This window comes from Glycine soja, chromosome 4, assembly GCF_004193775.1.
Source record: "Glycine soja cultivar W05 chromosome 4, ASM419377v2, whole genome shotgun sequence".
NCBI classification, from domain to species: Eukaryota; Viridiplantae; Streptophyta; class Magnoliopsida; order Fabales; family Fabaceae; genus Glycine; species Glycine soja.
Window position 1 is genome coordinate 13909544 of NC_041005.1, and position 16838 is coordinate 13926381.

Consider the following 16838-nt stretch of genomic DNA (forward strand, 5'->3'; position numbering starts at 1 on the left):
TATAATTTTATATGATATGTTGCTGCACTGCCCTTAGCTTACATTGGCTACATTATAGTTAAAAGATTAACTACTTTCACTATATTCAACTCCTGCTAATATGCAAATATAATCTAGCATGTTGTTTAATGTATGAAATTAAATATTTACTCTCTAAATTTTGTATTCTAATTTATAATATAAGATTGATTATTGTTATAAAATTAAATTAAACTTAAAATACTTAACGAAAAGGTGAATAGCTTGTGGTGGCTATTTAATAAAGCTTGTTGTGGGTTCAGAACTGACTCATTGACTCCCATTTGCTACTATGATCAATGAATATTCATTGACACAACCTAAGAAACTTGTCTACATTATTTATTAGCAGAAATGTCAATTCAAAACAGCTTTGGGAGTGTGGATAGTAGTATATACCTTAAGAGGACAACATAGAGTTTCTTTTCCTTTTTGTCATCAGACCATACTTCTAAGTTTGAAGTCTGGTGCTGGAATTTTTTCTTTGGGGTATCACTTTGCACCATCTCCACAACACTATCACCTTTTTCCCCTTCTGACAAGTCTTCAGACATGTCCTCTGCTGCCTCTCTTCATCCTTGTTCTCACTCCCATCTTCGGCTTGTTACCCTCTGGACTTCCTCCCATTCCAACTACACAAACCATACAAGTGTAGCATATTATAGTCTTCTATACAGTAACTCCATACCAAATGATAGTTCCCATAAATTTGTTATAAGAAGGACCAAGCATAGAGAATTGAACACTTAAATCAAACAGTGTATTCTATCCTAGCTAGAAAATTCCCTTCTCTGTCTTGAATTGGAAAACAAAAAACAATAACCACGGCTAATTTTCACAAAGGTGACAAAGCTAAAATAAATAAATTGGACTGAATCTCCAAACAAATGGGCAATGTCAACTTAATGTACAGTGTAAACTTATATATACATATGACTAAATTCTCTACTTTCAATTGAAATTACTTGGCAATATTTTGTTTGCAACAAAATTTCTCATTCGTATTTCTCTCAAATATCACTTAAAAGAAGAAGAAATTTCAAATTATAAATGCTGCCACAAATAAAGAAGTTCATAAATGCATGATGGAAACAAAGTCATTCCTTATGTTGAATGACATTTTCCATGGTATTTCATAAGTGCACATTCTGAGTTTCTAATAAAAAAATACAGTGAACAATGAAAGTGCAGTTAGGTGTGAAGGTTTTGGAAGAGGTTGGTGGCCATGTACTTAACCCGTTCTTTCTTCCTCTTTCATGGAAAATCTAGAGATTAAACTCTGGGCCCTCGCGCTCTCTTGCGCTAAGACATCGCAAAATGCTCTGTGTGTGATGAAGCTATCCCTCCTTTAAGAAAGATACACGTATTCACATCACATTACATTGACGAGAAAAAAAATAAAATAAAAGAGAAGCAATGAAGTATTTTCATTATTATTTTGATTTTGATTTGGATACCTAGAGAACAAGGTTCCGCAGTCGCATCTGTATTCTCTGGTACCGCAAGTTTTCATATGAGCCTTCCAATCGGAGTGTACGTCGTATTTCTTAGAACAACGTTCGCATTGCTACTTTTTCTCACCGTGTTTTCTGCAGAAGTGCTTCTTGATGCCGGTGAGGTCGCCGAGCGCCCTTGCGGGGTTGTGGTGGACTCAGGAAGGTTCGGGACACACGTAAGCTTTCTTCCGCGGCTCTTTGCTCCCTCGCTGTCGCAGCTTCCACGGCAAGTTGTGGCCGCGCCGGTGAAGCTGTAGGTTCTGGTCGCGCTGGAAGCCTTTGTTACAGATTTGAGTGCGTCGAGGACCTCGGGCTTTGAAGGGTTTTTCGGGTTCCAAGGAGCTGAATGGACGCTGAGAGGAGAGGAACAGACTCCAAGAGTGCGTGAAACTCGACAAGGACCGTCTTTGAAAAATTATAATTATTTATAAAAATGCCATCCCTATCCAAATGACTACGGTTTTTGGACAACCACTCTTAAATGCGCGTCTTAAAAAACCTTTTCTTTAGTAGTGTATGTAGCGTTGTAGCTCTCTTTTAGTTTTCCCTCTTAATAAAAAAATCTTATCTATATTTAATTTTTATAAATAAAAAAAATATTCACACCATTCTCGCGTGACTGTCCCATGGAGTAACGTGCACTCCATGAAAAAATGTGCGATGAACACCAATGTGTAATTAGTGACTACATATTTTCAAGGAAATAAAAAGAGGCATTTTGCTAGAACCTAGAAATTGGGGTATTCGTGAATTTAATTGAATTGATTTTGAAGAGAAAAATTATTTAATCCAATCATTTTGATTTTATTGATTTATCATTCAATTGATTTAATTTAAACTTTTTATTCGATCTTATTTAATTTAAAATGATTTGAATTGAATCAATTTTTGATTTTAATCATACTATTAAGTTTTAAAAAATACTAAATAAAAGTTAAGATATAAAATAAAAATAAAAATATGAAATATTTTATTTATATATCATTATATGATTAATAATTGAATATTTACGTATCTTAACTCAAATAATTAATAAAAAATATCTTTAATTAATTAATTAAATATATTTTTCAAATTATACATAATTTTATAAGAAGTAAAAATAAAAATGAGTGATATTATAAAATTGTGAATATATATATATATATATATATATATATATATATATAAAAGTTTGATTTGAATTAATTTTTAAGATCAAATCCAAAATTTAATTTGATCCGATCTAATTTTTTAAAATTTTTTCCATTCGTTCAGTTTTCAGTTTTTTATTTTTTAATCAAATTATGAATTTTCCCTACTTAGAAGTTCAACAGCTGGCGTTGTAACTTTGATCAAATAAAAGTAGTACTATTGGCTAAATAAAAAAAGTAATAATATTATGCATCCACCCCACCTGATGTCATAAAGTTTATTTTAAAAACACGATTGCTTTAATTTAAATATTAAACCATTGATAAACTTTTTTTAAAAAATGTTTTCTAGTTGACTCTATTAAACAAATTAACAAACTAGTGATAGTTTATTTATCAATGATTCCTTGCTTCACTTCAAAGGTATATCAAGACAAGAAAGGCCCCGTTGAATTTCTAGCATATATATACGTGCAAACATTTTTGCATGGCGTGGGGACACGTATTCAACATTCTTGGTGTTCATTACTCAACGTGCTTTCAACTTCTAATCTCTCTCTTCTTTCTATATATACACATATATTGAATAATCCCAAAAGAGTACCCAAAGCCATCAATGGACAAAACTGCCTCCACTCTCTCCGGCCGCCACCACCCCACGGCGGTGCTGCCATCACCGCGACTTGTCCGTAGCCGAAGCGGTAGTGGCCCCGCGGCCGCTATAACCACCCCCGAGAGAAGTTCACATAGGTTCAGCTCTAGTGAAAGATTCACCATCACCAGTGTCCAACGTTCAAAATCAACATCAAGAACAAGAGCAACCAACAATGAAGGAAACAATATTAACCTAAATTCCACTTTAACAACTTCCATTTTGAGCAACCCAACCCACAATAGGGTTCATGAGAAGAAGGGTAGAGATGATGGCTATGGCAAGCTCATGCAACGTGGTGTTAGCCCTGATATTAATAATGTTGGAGCTTCAAAGAGGACCACATCAACCATTAAGTCGCCTTCGGCATGGGCACTTTCACCGGGAAGGTGGTCACTCAACTCTTCAGTGTGGCCTCAACCCCCGGCGAAAGCAAATGATGGTGGTAATAATAACAGTAGTAGTAGTGTTGGTGGTCGCGTTATTAAAGTCTTGAAGTACTTGAAGCAAAGGAAAGTGTCGTCAGTGCAAGAAGAAGAGTACTATCGCTTTAGGATTTTGCATAATAGACTTTTGCAGTTGAGATTTATCAATGCTAGAGCTGAGGTTGTCAGGGCTAATGTCAAGAATATAGCCGAGGTATGTTCTTTCTATCTTTTTTTTTTTCGTCAAAATGGACATATAGTACAACTCAAATGGAACGTGTTACAATGGAAAATGATTATTGCGCGTCTCAATTTTCACAGCACTGGCTAAGCGTATACAAAGTTTGAGTTAACACACTCGTATTATTTTGTTAATAAACTGTTTCCTGATTATTATATATTATAATAACTAGTTAATTACTAATTACTAATCCATTAACTAAATAATACTGTATGAGGTTAACATGTATGAAATGAGAAATTATTAGATAGCCTAATTAAGATGTTTATGGTCTCTACTAATTTCTATATAACACATAATTATTAAGTGTTGTTTTTTTATTTAAAAAGCTTAAATACATTATCTAACTAATAATTTTTCAGAAAAAAATAATTAATAATTTCTCGTATATACGAAAATTTGAGTGTATTATGCTTAGAAGTTTTGTTTCATAAATTTAGAGGGAATACTAGCTACTTCTTTTTGCCACCTACATTGCGGGCTACAAATAGCTATTTTCGTTGGCCAATATTATTTTGGGGAGTTTTTCCTTACTCAAATAATATGAAAAAGTAAAATAAAAAAAATCCCCAAATACCATCCCTACCAAATTATTTCCCAAACTACACCATTTTACTGTACATCCTCCTCCTTGAGGGTTAATTTTTGCACCCTCTCTTTTTTTAATCATACCCCTCTTCATTTTTTTTTTCAATTTTGAAAATTACTTCTCAATATTATTAATTTTATCCATCTTGAAAAATAATATATGAAATTAATACAAGAAATGAACTTGAAAAAAAGGGTGTTTTTAATTTGTGCAACCTCATATCACTTTTTGTTAATTATATTTTTTCTATACAAGCTAGCTCACATGTGTAACTTAATATTGTTTTTTTAATTAGGACTATTTATGATTGTATAATATTTTTCTGACAAAAATTAAATTAACTATTAATATAAAATTATAAGTGGTTAATAATGTTATGAATAATATTATACGAAAATTTGAAATGACGCCTTAGCTGCAAGCTAGGTTCATGATACCTAACTTTTCTATCTGTTTTTTTTTCCTCTTCGATATTTCAGATACAATTGTTTTCTGTATGGCTGAGAATCCTCATGTTGAGAAAGATAACAATACAAAAAAGTATCGAATTGAGAAAGATCAAACAAGTGATAAAGCTTTATCATATTTTGGATGGACAACTCTACCTTCTTACTGAATGGGCACAATTAGAGAGAAGAAATCAAGAATCCGTAGGAAGATTGACAAGGAAGTTGACAGCATTGTCCAACATACTGCCTTTAACTCACACTGTTAAGGTATACATCTCGCTAATTACTTTTACATGTTGAAAAATTATTAGATACTCTAGGACTAGGTCTAGGTTGTATAAGTGAATTGATCATAGTAATATGGTAGCCGTTTCATCCATTCTACTAATAAAATTAAATTTTAACAAACTAACGTTCTGCAATAAAAAAGTATGGTAGCTTAAAATTTCCTTCCTATTTGATTCTCTTTACAGGTAGACACGGAATCCGTCTTTGAAGCACTGAATACAGCTGTTCAAGTAATGGAGAGTGTGGAACCATTAATCGCGAAAAACCATGAGACCAAGGTTTTTTTATTTTTTATTTTTTCGTTCAATATTATCGGCTTAATTTTTATCCGAAAAAAATTATTAAGTTAAATTTCATTGTTATCCTATTCGTCAAAATAAATTCCCAGAAAAAATAAATGTCTACTTTCTCCGTCCTTATTATAAGACTCTTTTATTTTATTCAGGTCACTTAAAAAAAATAATAAATTTAGTTAATTACATTAAATTTGTCAATTATTTATATTATTATTTTAAAATTATTATTTTCTTATCTCTATCTATTTAATTGCTTTTCATTAATATTTTAAAAAAATAATTAATAAGTACATCTAGGAAACAATATAATTAATGTATCTAAAATTAAAAAAAAATCCTGAAATGAGTCTTATAATTAGGGGTGGAGAGAATATACAAGTAAAATTAGTTTGCAAATATTTTATGACACTTCAAAAAAAGGTTTTTATAATTTTAAAAAAAAATTGGAAAGAAAAATTATAAAAGTATAATTACAGCTTTTATATGATAGGAATTATACAATTATAATTACTATGCATTACGTAACGTGATTGCACTAATTAATGATAGGACTTCTGTTATTTGACTTATTTCAGCAGGTTGAAAGGATTCTTTATCAAATTACAGAACTAACCACCACATTAAAACAGGAAGAAGAGTACTTACAAGAACTTCTTGGGCTTGTTCCAGTTATTTCTACTTTATTGGTGAGCCTTACGTACACACTCTCAGTTCTTATTTCAATTAATAAAACAAAGTGATTTAACTTTTTTTTCTTAACATTTTGTCAATTACAAATTTAAGAACATAAAATTAAGAGTAAATATAATGAAAACAAAGCACAGATGAATTAATAATTTATTCTCATTTTATCTTCCAATATTAGTTATTTTAAGCTAAACAAAACAATGAAATCTTCTGTTAAAATGAGAGACATAGTGGAAAATGTTTGTCCCTAATTTTTGTAAGATGTTTGATTTATCTCTCTTTAATTTTATAAAAAAAACTAGATTTCAATTTTTAAGGAAAGCAATTCAAACTGATTTTTTTATTATAAAAAAAGTAGGAATACGTTAATGGTTGCAAGCTCATATATTTTTTTTCTTTAAATCGTTTCTTATTAAAAGTAACAACTACAGTCCGTTAATTTACGTGTTTTTAGTATTTTTTTTATTATTTGTGTTTTGTGATATATTATTATTATTGTTAACTCTTTATTATTTTTGTTTCAAAATTAATTTATATAGATTAAAAAATAAACACTTAGCCAATTTTTGTTTCAACCAACGGGCACTTTCAGACCATGAAATACACAACCCGTAAGAGATTCGGGATAGACTCGGTCACTCAGTTTTTATATTAGGCTTGTTGAGCTGAGTTAGAATGACCCATTTGACAACTCTAGTTATTAGCATTTCTCATCTATAGTTAACGCTTGATTTATAGAAATTTAGTTAATTTTGTTTTTCTTTCTTTCTTATGTCTAATTTACTCTTTTTTTTTGTGTGTTAAAAGATTAAATAATAATTTTCGTTGGTTCCACTACAGGAGAATGAGAAAAGCATTCGAGTGCATCTTATCCAAACAAGATGAAGTCCAATACCGTCAACTAAATCTGTAGCGTTGCTCAATGATGTACTTGAAGATCCCTTTGCACATATTCAAGGGTGGTCAATATATTTTCTAACTACAAGAACTTGTTCGATAGTGCTACAATTTTGTGACTAAACGGGCATGCACATACACAACTCGTTAGATGAAGTATATGATGTTGACCTTTGACAATATTACTTTTGAAACATTCCCTTCCGTTTTGAAAGATTAAACTGATGGAGAAAGGCAAATGTTATATTTACAGGAAAATTCTGGTCAACCTAATTGTTAGGTTTTACTGAAAACCAAATAGTTCACGTAGTGCCACTCAATTTTCTTTTTTCCAGTGCTTAATAATATAATATTTGGTGTAAACAGCCCTTTTAAGAAGCCTCGCGATGACCATTGTTTTCCTTTTCTTCCATGTGCCTTAATTTTCACATACTAGTCAGCTGGTTTTGTCCATGGCAATCAATGATCCTCATTCCTCACATCCTTAAGTGTATAATCATTAACAAAGCAGGCCTAAGGATAATGGTATTAAAGCTTAAGTTTTACTCTATCCACAAAAAAATATTTGTTTTTATAAAACAAAATGACCACATATGTTAGAAAAAAATTCAACATATATGTAACTCTTATTTAAAGTAAACAAAATTCTCTCAATTTATTTTAGCTCTAGCTGATCATTAGGTTAACCTTAATAGTTAGCATAAACAAAACCAAACTAAGGAACACACTGCTACAAAATTGCTTTTCAAAGACGATTTTTTTTTATACTTTAATTTTCAGACGGTTTCAAATTGTCTTTGAATCCTTCATCATGAAAAATAAACACTTTTCACGGCGGTCTTTAAATCGTTTTAAAATGTCAATTTTTACATCGACTTTTGTAAAACCATCTTAGAATATTTTTTTTAAATATGTTAAAAACAGACGGATTTAAAGATGACTTTTCAAAAGTCGTCTTATAAAGTACACATTCTAAGACAGTTTTTAGAAAAATCATCTTAGAATGTGTAGTTAACAAATTAAAAACGTAATAAATTTGTGTGTGCCCTTTTTTATTTAATAATCTCAAATTTATGAATCACATAAAGATACACCAACATGTCATTAAGTTAAGGGTAAATAACCATTTTTGTCCCTCAATGTGTAATTTGTTCACAAATGCGTTATTGAAAGATGAAAATACAAAATTTAGTCTCTGAAAATGTAAAAAGTATGACAAATATATCTGACCGTTAACTTCTGTCTGTCACCGTTAATAAAATAACTTACGTGGCACGGATGGACAAATTTGTCATGAAAATGATTGCCAATGTGGATTGCCAATATAGGGACTTATATTGTCATAATATTTTGTTGACTTTTCATCTTTCCACTTCGCTGACAAATATGTACCTGAAAGATAAAAATATAAAATTTAGTCTTCGAAAGTATAAAAAATACAACAAATATATCCAAACATTAATAATAGATTGCGACTTATTATTATTATTATTATTATTATTATTATTATTATTATTATTATTACTATTATTATTATGTTTTTGTAATATATTGCTCTTATTCGTTTAGTACTTATACAATATATTTTTTAAATTGCTTTTTAATATATATACTTTTATTATTTTGATTTTCCTGTCAAACCTTAATGTTTTGCTGTTAAAATTTTTTTATCTTATATCTTATAATTTTATCAAATTTCTACTAAATTTCTCACTTTTAATCTTTAAAATTATTTCATATCCTAATTCCAACTTAAGTACCCTTATATTTAAATTGAAAATAATATGTCGAGAGTTTTGAGTAGAAAAAACATAACCGACCGTGAGACCAAATTTGTTTATTTATTTATTTATTTTTAAAAAAGAATTTAATCAACTATTTATTTTTTTTTTTTTTAAAAAGTCTCACAAATTTTAAACTAGATGAAGCTAAAGTGGAATTATAAGTCTTTTTCCTTAATCAATAAAATGTATATATATACCTCAAATATGAAAGAATCTCTTGGATAAATCTTATGTGCTTCCACTCGAGACAATACTTATTATACATAATATGAATAAAATAAAAATAATTACTAACAAATAAAGAATCCAAATAAATTTAAATAAAAAAATACAATAATGCCAAACTAATACAGAAGTTAACTTCAAAACAAAAAAAAAATCTTATAGAGAGGTTTATTCTTTACCTTTGGGATGTAGAGTTATATCTTTTGGTGATTTAGGGACTACAACGACCTTGTATTTCATTTGGCATACTGTGATAGAGTACGTAATAAAGATTAATAATTAATTGAAGAAACAAAAAATTTCAAGAAATAAAAGGCTTTCATTTTTTTAAATAGTAAGTCAATTTTTTTATATCATAAAATTAAAGAAATTTATTTTATTTTGAAAAATAAATAGTTATATTGATTAATTAAAAAACTAATTAACAGTTTGATAGATGGATAAATAGATAGATAATCAAAGTATAATAGTTCAAATCTTAAGTCGTATTTTTATTGTTTTTTAATCCCTTTTCTCCTAATTTTTCTCATATACAATTCATTATTAATGTCCAGATATATTTGTCGTATTTTTATACTTTTCAAGATTAAATTTTGCATTTTCATCTTTCAGGAACGCATTTGTCGGCGGGGTGACAAGACGAAAAGTCAAAAAAATATTATGACAAATATGCCCCTACCAATTTGTCCCTCCGTGCCACATAGGTTATTTTATTAATGGTGACGGACGAAAGTTAACGACCGGATATATTTGTTACACTTTTTACACTTTTAGAGATTAAATTTTATATTTTTATTTTTTAAGGACATATTTATCAGCAAATTACACATTAAAAAACAAAATGACTATTTATCCTTTAAGTTAACAAATCGAAGCGAACCAGGTGCACAGGAGATGTAATATTTAGAGGAGGGCATAATTGATGACCCCAACAAATCCCAGTAAACTAACCCAAAAGACAAGAAATGGTGCGAAAAACATAGGAAGGAAGTTATTATATTTACCCCAGACAAACAATCTGAGAAAAATGTGTAACAACTTTATAGAAACTAGTATATTCAAGTGTTGGCGTAACAGGGCATTAAAGTTTGGATGCCCAAGATACAAGTAAAGTGTGAACTAGGTGTTACATTTTGATATTAAGTTTGGGTGCCCCAGATGAAGAATTAAAACTGTGTTTCATTTAAAAAAATTAACTATGTATAACCGAAATCTCATGGTAGACTTGTTAACTTAGTCAATATCAGCATAATTTCCCCCATAGTCCTGCAGCCTTCAAAAACTCTTCTCTAACCTCATTTTTAGGATGTTGAACCCATCCACCTATAAGGCTTTGCTGAAACTTCAAGATTTCTTTCTGCAATTTTTTTTAAAAAGTAAGTCCCACTTCCACATGGTAGCTCAGTAAAAGACAAATCAATACTCAAGCGTTGATAATCAGGCATGGTTTTATCTTGCCATTTTATTGATCCATCCCAAATTTCCATGTATTTCAGCACATAGATGCCACAATCATGACTTTGTCAAACATATAAAGCATCAATGAGAAAAAATATATTATTAGCACCAATAATGAATTGAGATTTCTACATAAACGAACGTTAGAGCTACACACATTACTCACATGTTTTGCTGCCTAGGAACATCAACATGAAGAAGTGTTATTGATGCATTTTCTTTGGTCAAACCAAGATTCATCAATACCAGCAGCTCCTCAAAACGACGTTTCTTTGCATAAAAAAAACCATTGATTGGTTGGATTAGACAGAACAGTTAGGGATAAAAATTTGACAAAACTAATGTAAATATTTCCCGAGGGAAAAGGAATGTTCAATACTACCATTGCACCATCCAAGTTCTTCTTGCTAGTTGAGAATTTATCATGTATCGAATCTAACAAATACAAAATTTTGTCCTTGGGCTCCAATGCATAACAAGACCAATGCTCCTCAAACAAAGTTGGTACAAAAATCTGAAAAAAGGACAAATTATTTACCAGAAAGACATTGCATACCACCAAATCCAGAGGTTGTTTACAAACCATAATAATTTTCATTCAAAACAGAAGGCATATACGGTGACACCATACTTACCAATTTGCACTGATTAATATCATAACACAGTTTACTCGGTTAAAAGGAACTAGCTAGTAATTATCATCATGATTAAAAGAAACAAGTAATTATCATCATGATTAAAAAGAACAAGTAATTACCATCATGATTGATTATATATTTGTCATGGCTTCCAGAAGTTAAAATTTAACCATTCCATGCAATGGTTGCTATCCTATGGCCATGACCTTGCAGGATCCTTATCTTACAAACAATGAATTATTTGCAGCCTGCATTACTAACTACTTGCTGATCTTAAAGAAGCCAGATAAATAGAAAGATGCATACTGGTTTGGAAGTTTCTGCATCCCAGAGTTGAAGTTCGGAGTTCATAAATCCTATTGCCAAGGATTTGGTATCCTCGTACCAGGAAACACTAGTAGGAAAATCTTTGTTAGTGGCCTTAAACAACTTAATACATTGCTATTCTCTGAGTTCCAAAGGTACATGTCTATGCAACAGCCAGAATGTTGTTTTTCCCCCAATCCATGATGTTTGACAAGAAATCATTTCTAATATTTGGTGCATTCAATATACTGAATGTAGCAGAAAAATGCCATGTAAAATAAGCACAGAAAATACATGAAAGTGACATAGATACGAACATAAAAGAAATCTTGGTTGCTGTTTATTTAAATGATAAATACAAACTTCAAAATAACAGCTGAAATGCTCTTTTTCTAAATTTTCTAATTCATCGACTAGTTTAAACATATATTTAAATCTATGGACCTATTAATTTAAACCTATTTCAATGCATTTTCATCTTTTTAACTGTTTTTTTTTTTGCTCAGCAAAAATAGATAATATATTAATTGAGTACCAGAGGTACTAGATATACAAGTAAAATATAAGATCAAAGGCTGATGGTTTCATTAGCGGACTAATGTAATCCTAATAGAAACCAAAGCCTAGATTACAAGTGATCTGTATTTTGCAACTATGCCCTGTACTGGCAGCAACTAATACACAAATCCTGATCTAAGGTTGCTGGACCAGTGACTGTAGCTAATGTTAAAGTCCTTCTCTAAATTCTGTAGCCACGTCCACAGTAGAAAAGATGCATCATCCATGATTTTATTAGCATCGAATGTGTCATCGGAGAAGATTATCTTATTCCGCTGCTGCCAAATCGACCATGTAAGAGCCAACCACCACCACCTCCACCTGTCCCTCCTAACTCCCTGAGTCACACCATGTATATGTTGTAGGAAATGTTGTTTTGGGTTTTGCGGAAAAGGGCCGACATAGTTCACCCAAGACAACGATTCCCACCAGAGAGGAATGACTTTGCTACAATGGAAAAACAAATGTTCTGTGTCCTCCTCCATGCTGCCACACAGCACACATCTCCTATCATTTATCTCCACATGTCGCCTATGAAGGTTGCTTCTTGTGGGAAGCCGATCTCTTAGTAGTCTCCAAGCGAAAACTAATATTTTATTCGGTACCTTCGTGTTCCACAATTCTGCGTAAGCTGTACCTTCTGTCATTTCTGATGGAGCCTCCCTCATGGCAGAGTAAGCGCTCTTTACTGAGAATTGGCCACTAGAATCTGCCATCCACACCCACCCATCTGACCTTTGTGGCTGAATTTGCTGGATTTCTATATCCTTTAGAAATGCAATAGCCGTGTCTATCTCATTATCAAACAATGATCTCCTCCACGTGAACTGCCACTCCCACCCTGATTCTTTGTGGACCCCCATTTGCTGAATTGTCTGATTTTGCTGACTAGATATGAGATACAATCTAGGATATTTTGCTGCTAATGCACCACTGCCATCTATCCAATCATCTTCCCAAAACTTAATTTTGTCCCCGCATCCGACCCTCCATACTGTGCTCTTCTGTACTGCGTCGCCATGCTCCGGATGATGGGTCGCCTCCTTTAGATCCCTCCACCAGATGGATTCTTTGCTGCCTCTAACATCCTCATCTAGACCCCGCCATCCGCCATATTTGGATTCCAGTACCTTGGCCCATAATTGTCCATGATGCTGGAAAAGATGCCACTTCCATTTTGCTAGTAATGCATGATTAAAGGTGTTTACATCCTTGATCCCCAGCCCCCCTTTGTCCTTTGGGAGACACACCGTGTCCCACTTGACCCAGGCTATTTTGTTGTGATCAAGCGCTCCTCCCCACAAAAACTTTCTCTGAATGCGAACTAGCTTGTCGACCATCTTCTTGGGAATCCTGAAAAAAGAGAAGAAGTAAATAGGTATAGACGTTAGTATCGACTGTATGAGAGTCACTCTCCCCCCGAAAGACAGGTGTCTTTGCTTCCATCTCGCTAATTTTCTCTCACATTTATTTATTAGAGGATCCCACATCTGACACCTTCTAGGATTTGCCCCTATAGGCATACCCAAGTAAATGAAAGGAATGGTCAACAGGCTACAATTGAGATAATCTGCTGCTTCACTTCTCCATTGGTCGGACATGCCGAAAACACCGAAACTGCTTTTCGCAAAATTAATTTTGAGTCCCGATACGAGTTCGAAGGACCGCAGAATTGCTTTGATTGCTTTTACATTCCTCATGGATGCCTCCCCAAAAAAGATTGTATCATCTGCATACTGGAGAATGCTGATGTCAACATTGTTTGGCCCCACTGAGTATCCCCGGTACAGGTTTTTCACAATAGCTTGTCTTACTAGCCCATTCAAAGCTTCAGCCACAATGTTGAATAGAAACGGTGCTAATGGATCCCCCTGCCTCAGGCCTCTTTGTGGTATGAACTCTTGCGATGGGCTACCATTGACCAACATTGAGATAGAAGCGGATTTTAGGCATCCCTCTATCCATTGAATCCACTTGGAGTGGAAACTCATCCTCCGCAGTAAGTACAGCAAAAAGTCCCATGATACTGAGTCATAAGCCTTTTCGTAATCTACTTTAAAGACAATGCACGACTTCTGTCCCCTCCTAGCATCCTCGACCACCTCATTTGCAATTACCACGCTATGTAGCAAATGCCTTCCTTCAATGAATGCAGATTGCCTTTCGTCTATGATGAAAGGCATGACCTTCTTCAATCTATTGGCCAGTAGCTTTGCCACTATCTTGTATATGCAACCTATGAAAGAGATGGGCCTGTATTCGTTCAAACACTGTGGCTTGTGGACTTTGGGAATAAGTGCTATGAATGATGCATTGCAACCCCTGGGAAATTTTCCATTAACATAGAATTCATCTAAAAACCTCAGGACATCCGGTTTGATGAGATTCCAATACTTCTTGATGAATTTGAAATTTAGTCCATCTGGGCCTGGACATTTCTCACTCCCGCATTCCCACATGGCCACCTTTACCTCTTCTTCCTTGAACCGCTCCACTAGCATATCATTATGCAGTCTATCAATGATCTGGAATGATATACCATCCAACCTAGGTCTGTCTGAAACCGGTTCTTGAAAATGCTGCATAAAGAATGATCTTACTGCCTCTTTGACCCTTACCGGCTCTTCAATCCATAATCCATTTATCATGACTCCTTTCAAGCAACTATTTCTGCGGCTGGCATTCATCAGCAAATGAAAATATCTAGAATTACAATCTCCTTCTCTAATCCATCTTGATCTCGCCTTTTGCCTTAATAACGACTCATGTGATTGGGCCGCTATCCACAGTTCTTCTTGAAGCCGCTTCCTGACCAATGATTCTTCAGGGGTTAAGTGTCTGTGGCATGTGTCATTCTCCATCTTGTTTAGCTCCTCCTCAATTTTCTTGAACTTTTTAAAAGTGTCACCAAAATGTTGTGTGTTCCAAACCTTCATACTTTGCTTCAATTTTTTGATTTTTTCTTTGAGCACGAACCCTCCCCAACTGCTTTGCTGAGTAGAGTTCCATGAATCTCGAACCATTTTGCTAAAAGATTTGTCCGAAAGCCAACAATCAAGGATCCTAAATGGTTTAGGACCCCAATCAACAATTTTGGATGACAGCAAAATTGGGCAATGATCAGAGAAATTTCTGTCCAATGCCTGTTGTGTGCTTCCTGGCCATTTGGCAAGCCATTCTGAAGAGAGCATGAATCTATCCAACTTACTCCTTACGGTACCATTTGGTCGTACCCAAGTGAATTTTCTTCCCAACCATGGCGCGTCATCTACCTCTAGCTCATCGATCCATTCGTTGAACTCGTTGATGTTACTTTCCCCCAACTCCCTGTGATAGGCACTAAGTCTTTCAGATGGGTGCCTGATATTGTTAAAATCTCCCAGAATGCACCATAGGCCCCTTTGGCTTTGACTTTTCAGCTGCTGGACATTGCTCCATAGAACTCTCTTATTCTGGATATCACACGGGGAGTATATGTTGATGATATGGATAAGATGGTCCTCTTGGTGCCACTTTCCTTCCAGCATTAAGAATCCTGGTCCACTAACTTTTCTCTCTAACTTGAAAGTTTTGTTGTTCCAAATGCAAAGAATTCCCCCTGCTGAATTTGATGCGGGTTGTGACTCCCAGCTGACATTAGGGTCCCCCCCACAGAGCTTGGCAAGTGGACTTATCAATAAACTCCTTTTTCGTCTCTTGTAAACAAAGCATGTCAATCTTATGCCTAATGACCAATCTTTTAATTGTTGGCCATTTGACCCCCCTCCCAAGCCCTCTAACATTATATGAGATGATATTCATTGATAACTCCTACTGCTTCCCACTCTCTGAGCCTCTTTTTTATCCCTTTCCTCCATTTCCATTATCTTGCTAACAGGATTACTGTTTGATGTCCCACATGTGACCCCCAATTCCTTTGCAACCTCCCATAAAGCTTCAGCTTCTTGCTCCTGCATGTTGGTGTTATCTTCCTCTTCACAATCAGCTTGAGCAGAATTGTTATTAGATGTATAGTTAATTTCAGGGTGGACAGCTTCATCTGAAACTTTGAAACCTTTCGGAAGTTGTATTGGGCTTGAGCTGGCGATATTAGCTTTTGTATTTGTGGCTGAATTATGTCCATCTCCGCAGTCCAGGTTTGTTTTCCTCTTAAAAACTTTTTTTCGGGAGTAAACCTGAACAGAATTTGGTTGTGGGCTGAAAAACTGGTGTTTATATGAATTTGGGGGGGTGTGAATAGCGAGGCCCGATCCATCATCAATTTCTTCTTCATGTTGACACTGAGTATAAGTAAGGCATCCTTTCCTTTTGACTTTTTCAAACTCCACTTTTTCAATAGTTTCAGCTAGGCTTCCCTTTTCAGTCCTCTCTGCACTGCCTTTCTTCACCTCAGGGCCCTGCCTTTCTTCATTTTGGTTAAATTCTATTGTAGTACCCTGCTGAGCATGGAGCTGATCCTGGGGTGGGGTGTTCACTGTAGCACTCAGAGCTGTGTCACTAGCCCCGCAGTGCACAGTAGCCGTTAGGTTGGGGATCTCCTGGGTAATTTCTTTGTCCAGAAGACATTTGGGTTTTGAATACCCACTGGGTAAAGACCCAAACACATGCACCTGTGTTTCCTCTGAGGTCACTGAAGCCATTATCGCCGGCTGGTCCTGTTTGGCCGCGAGTGTGTCTTCCGTGCTCTGCTCCGCCGCG

The 16838-nt window shown here is 34.0% G+C and overlaps 1 protein-coding gene and 1 long non-coding RNA gene across 2 annotated transcripts; one reads left to right on the forward strand and one right to left on the reverse strand.

Annotated features, from left to right (window-relative positions):
• Positions 1-421: 421 nt before the first annotated feature.
• On the reverse strand, positions 422-1897 carry LOC114408123. The gene is made up of 3 exons (XR_003665820.1): positions 1476-1897; positions 1255-1364; positions 422-650 (listed from the first exon to the last, which is right to left on the reverse strand). It is a non-coding gene; the product is annotated as an uncharacterized LOC114408123 (long non-coding RNA).
• A 1363-nt stretch (positions 1898-3260) lies between these two features.
• Positions 3261-7581, forward strand: LOC114408124 (QWRF motif-containing protein 7-like). The gene is made up of 5 exons (XM_028371230.1): positions 3261-3938; positions 5034-5270; positions 5477-5569; positions 6163-6273; positions 7115-7581. Exons 1-5 carry the CDS (start codon positions 3264-3266, stop codon positions 7157-7159), a joined length of 1161 nt encoding a protein of 386 aa, XP_028227031.1. The 5' UTR covers positions 3261-3263; the 3' UTR covers positions 7160-7581.
• The last annotated feature ends 9257 nt before the right edge of the window (positions 7582-16838 follow it).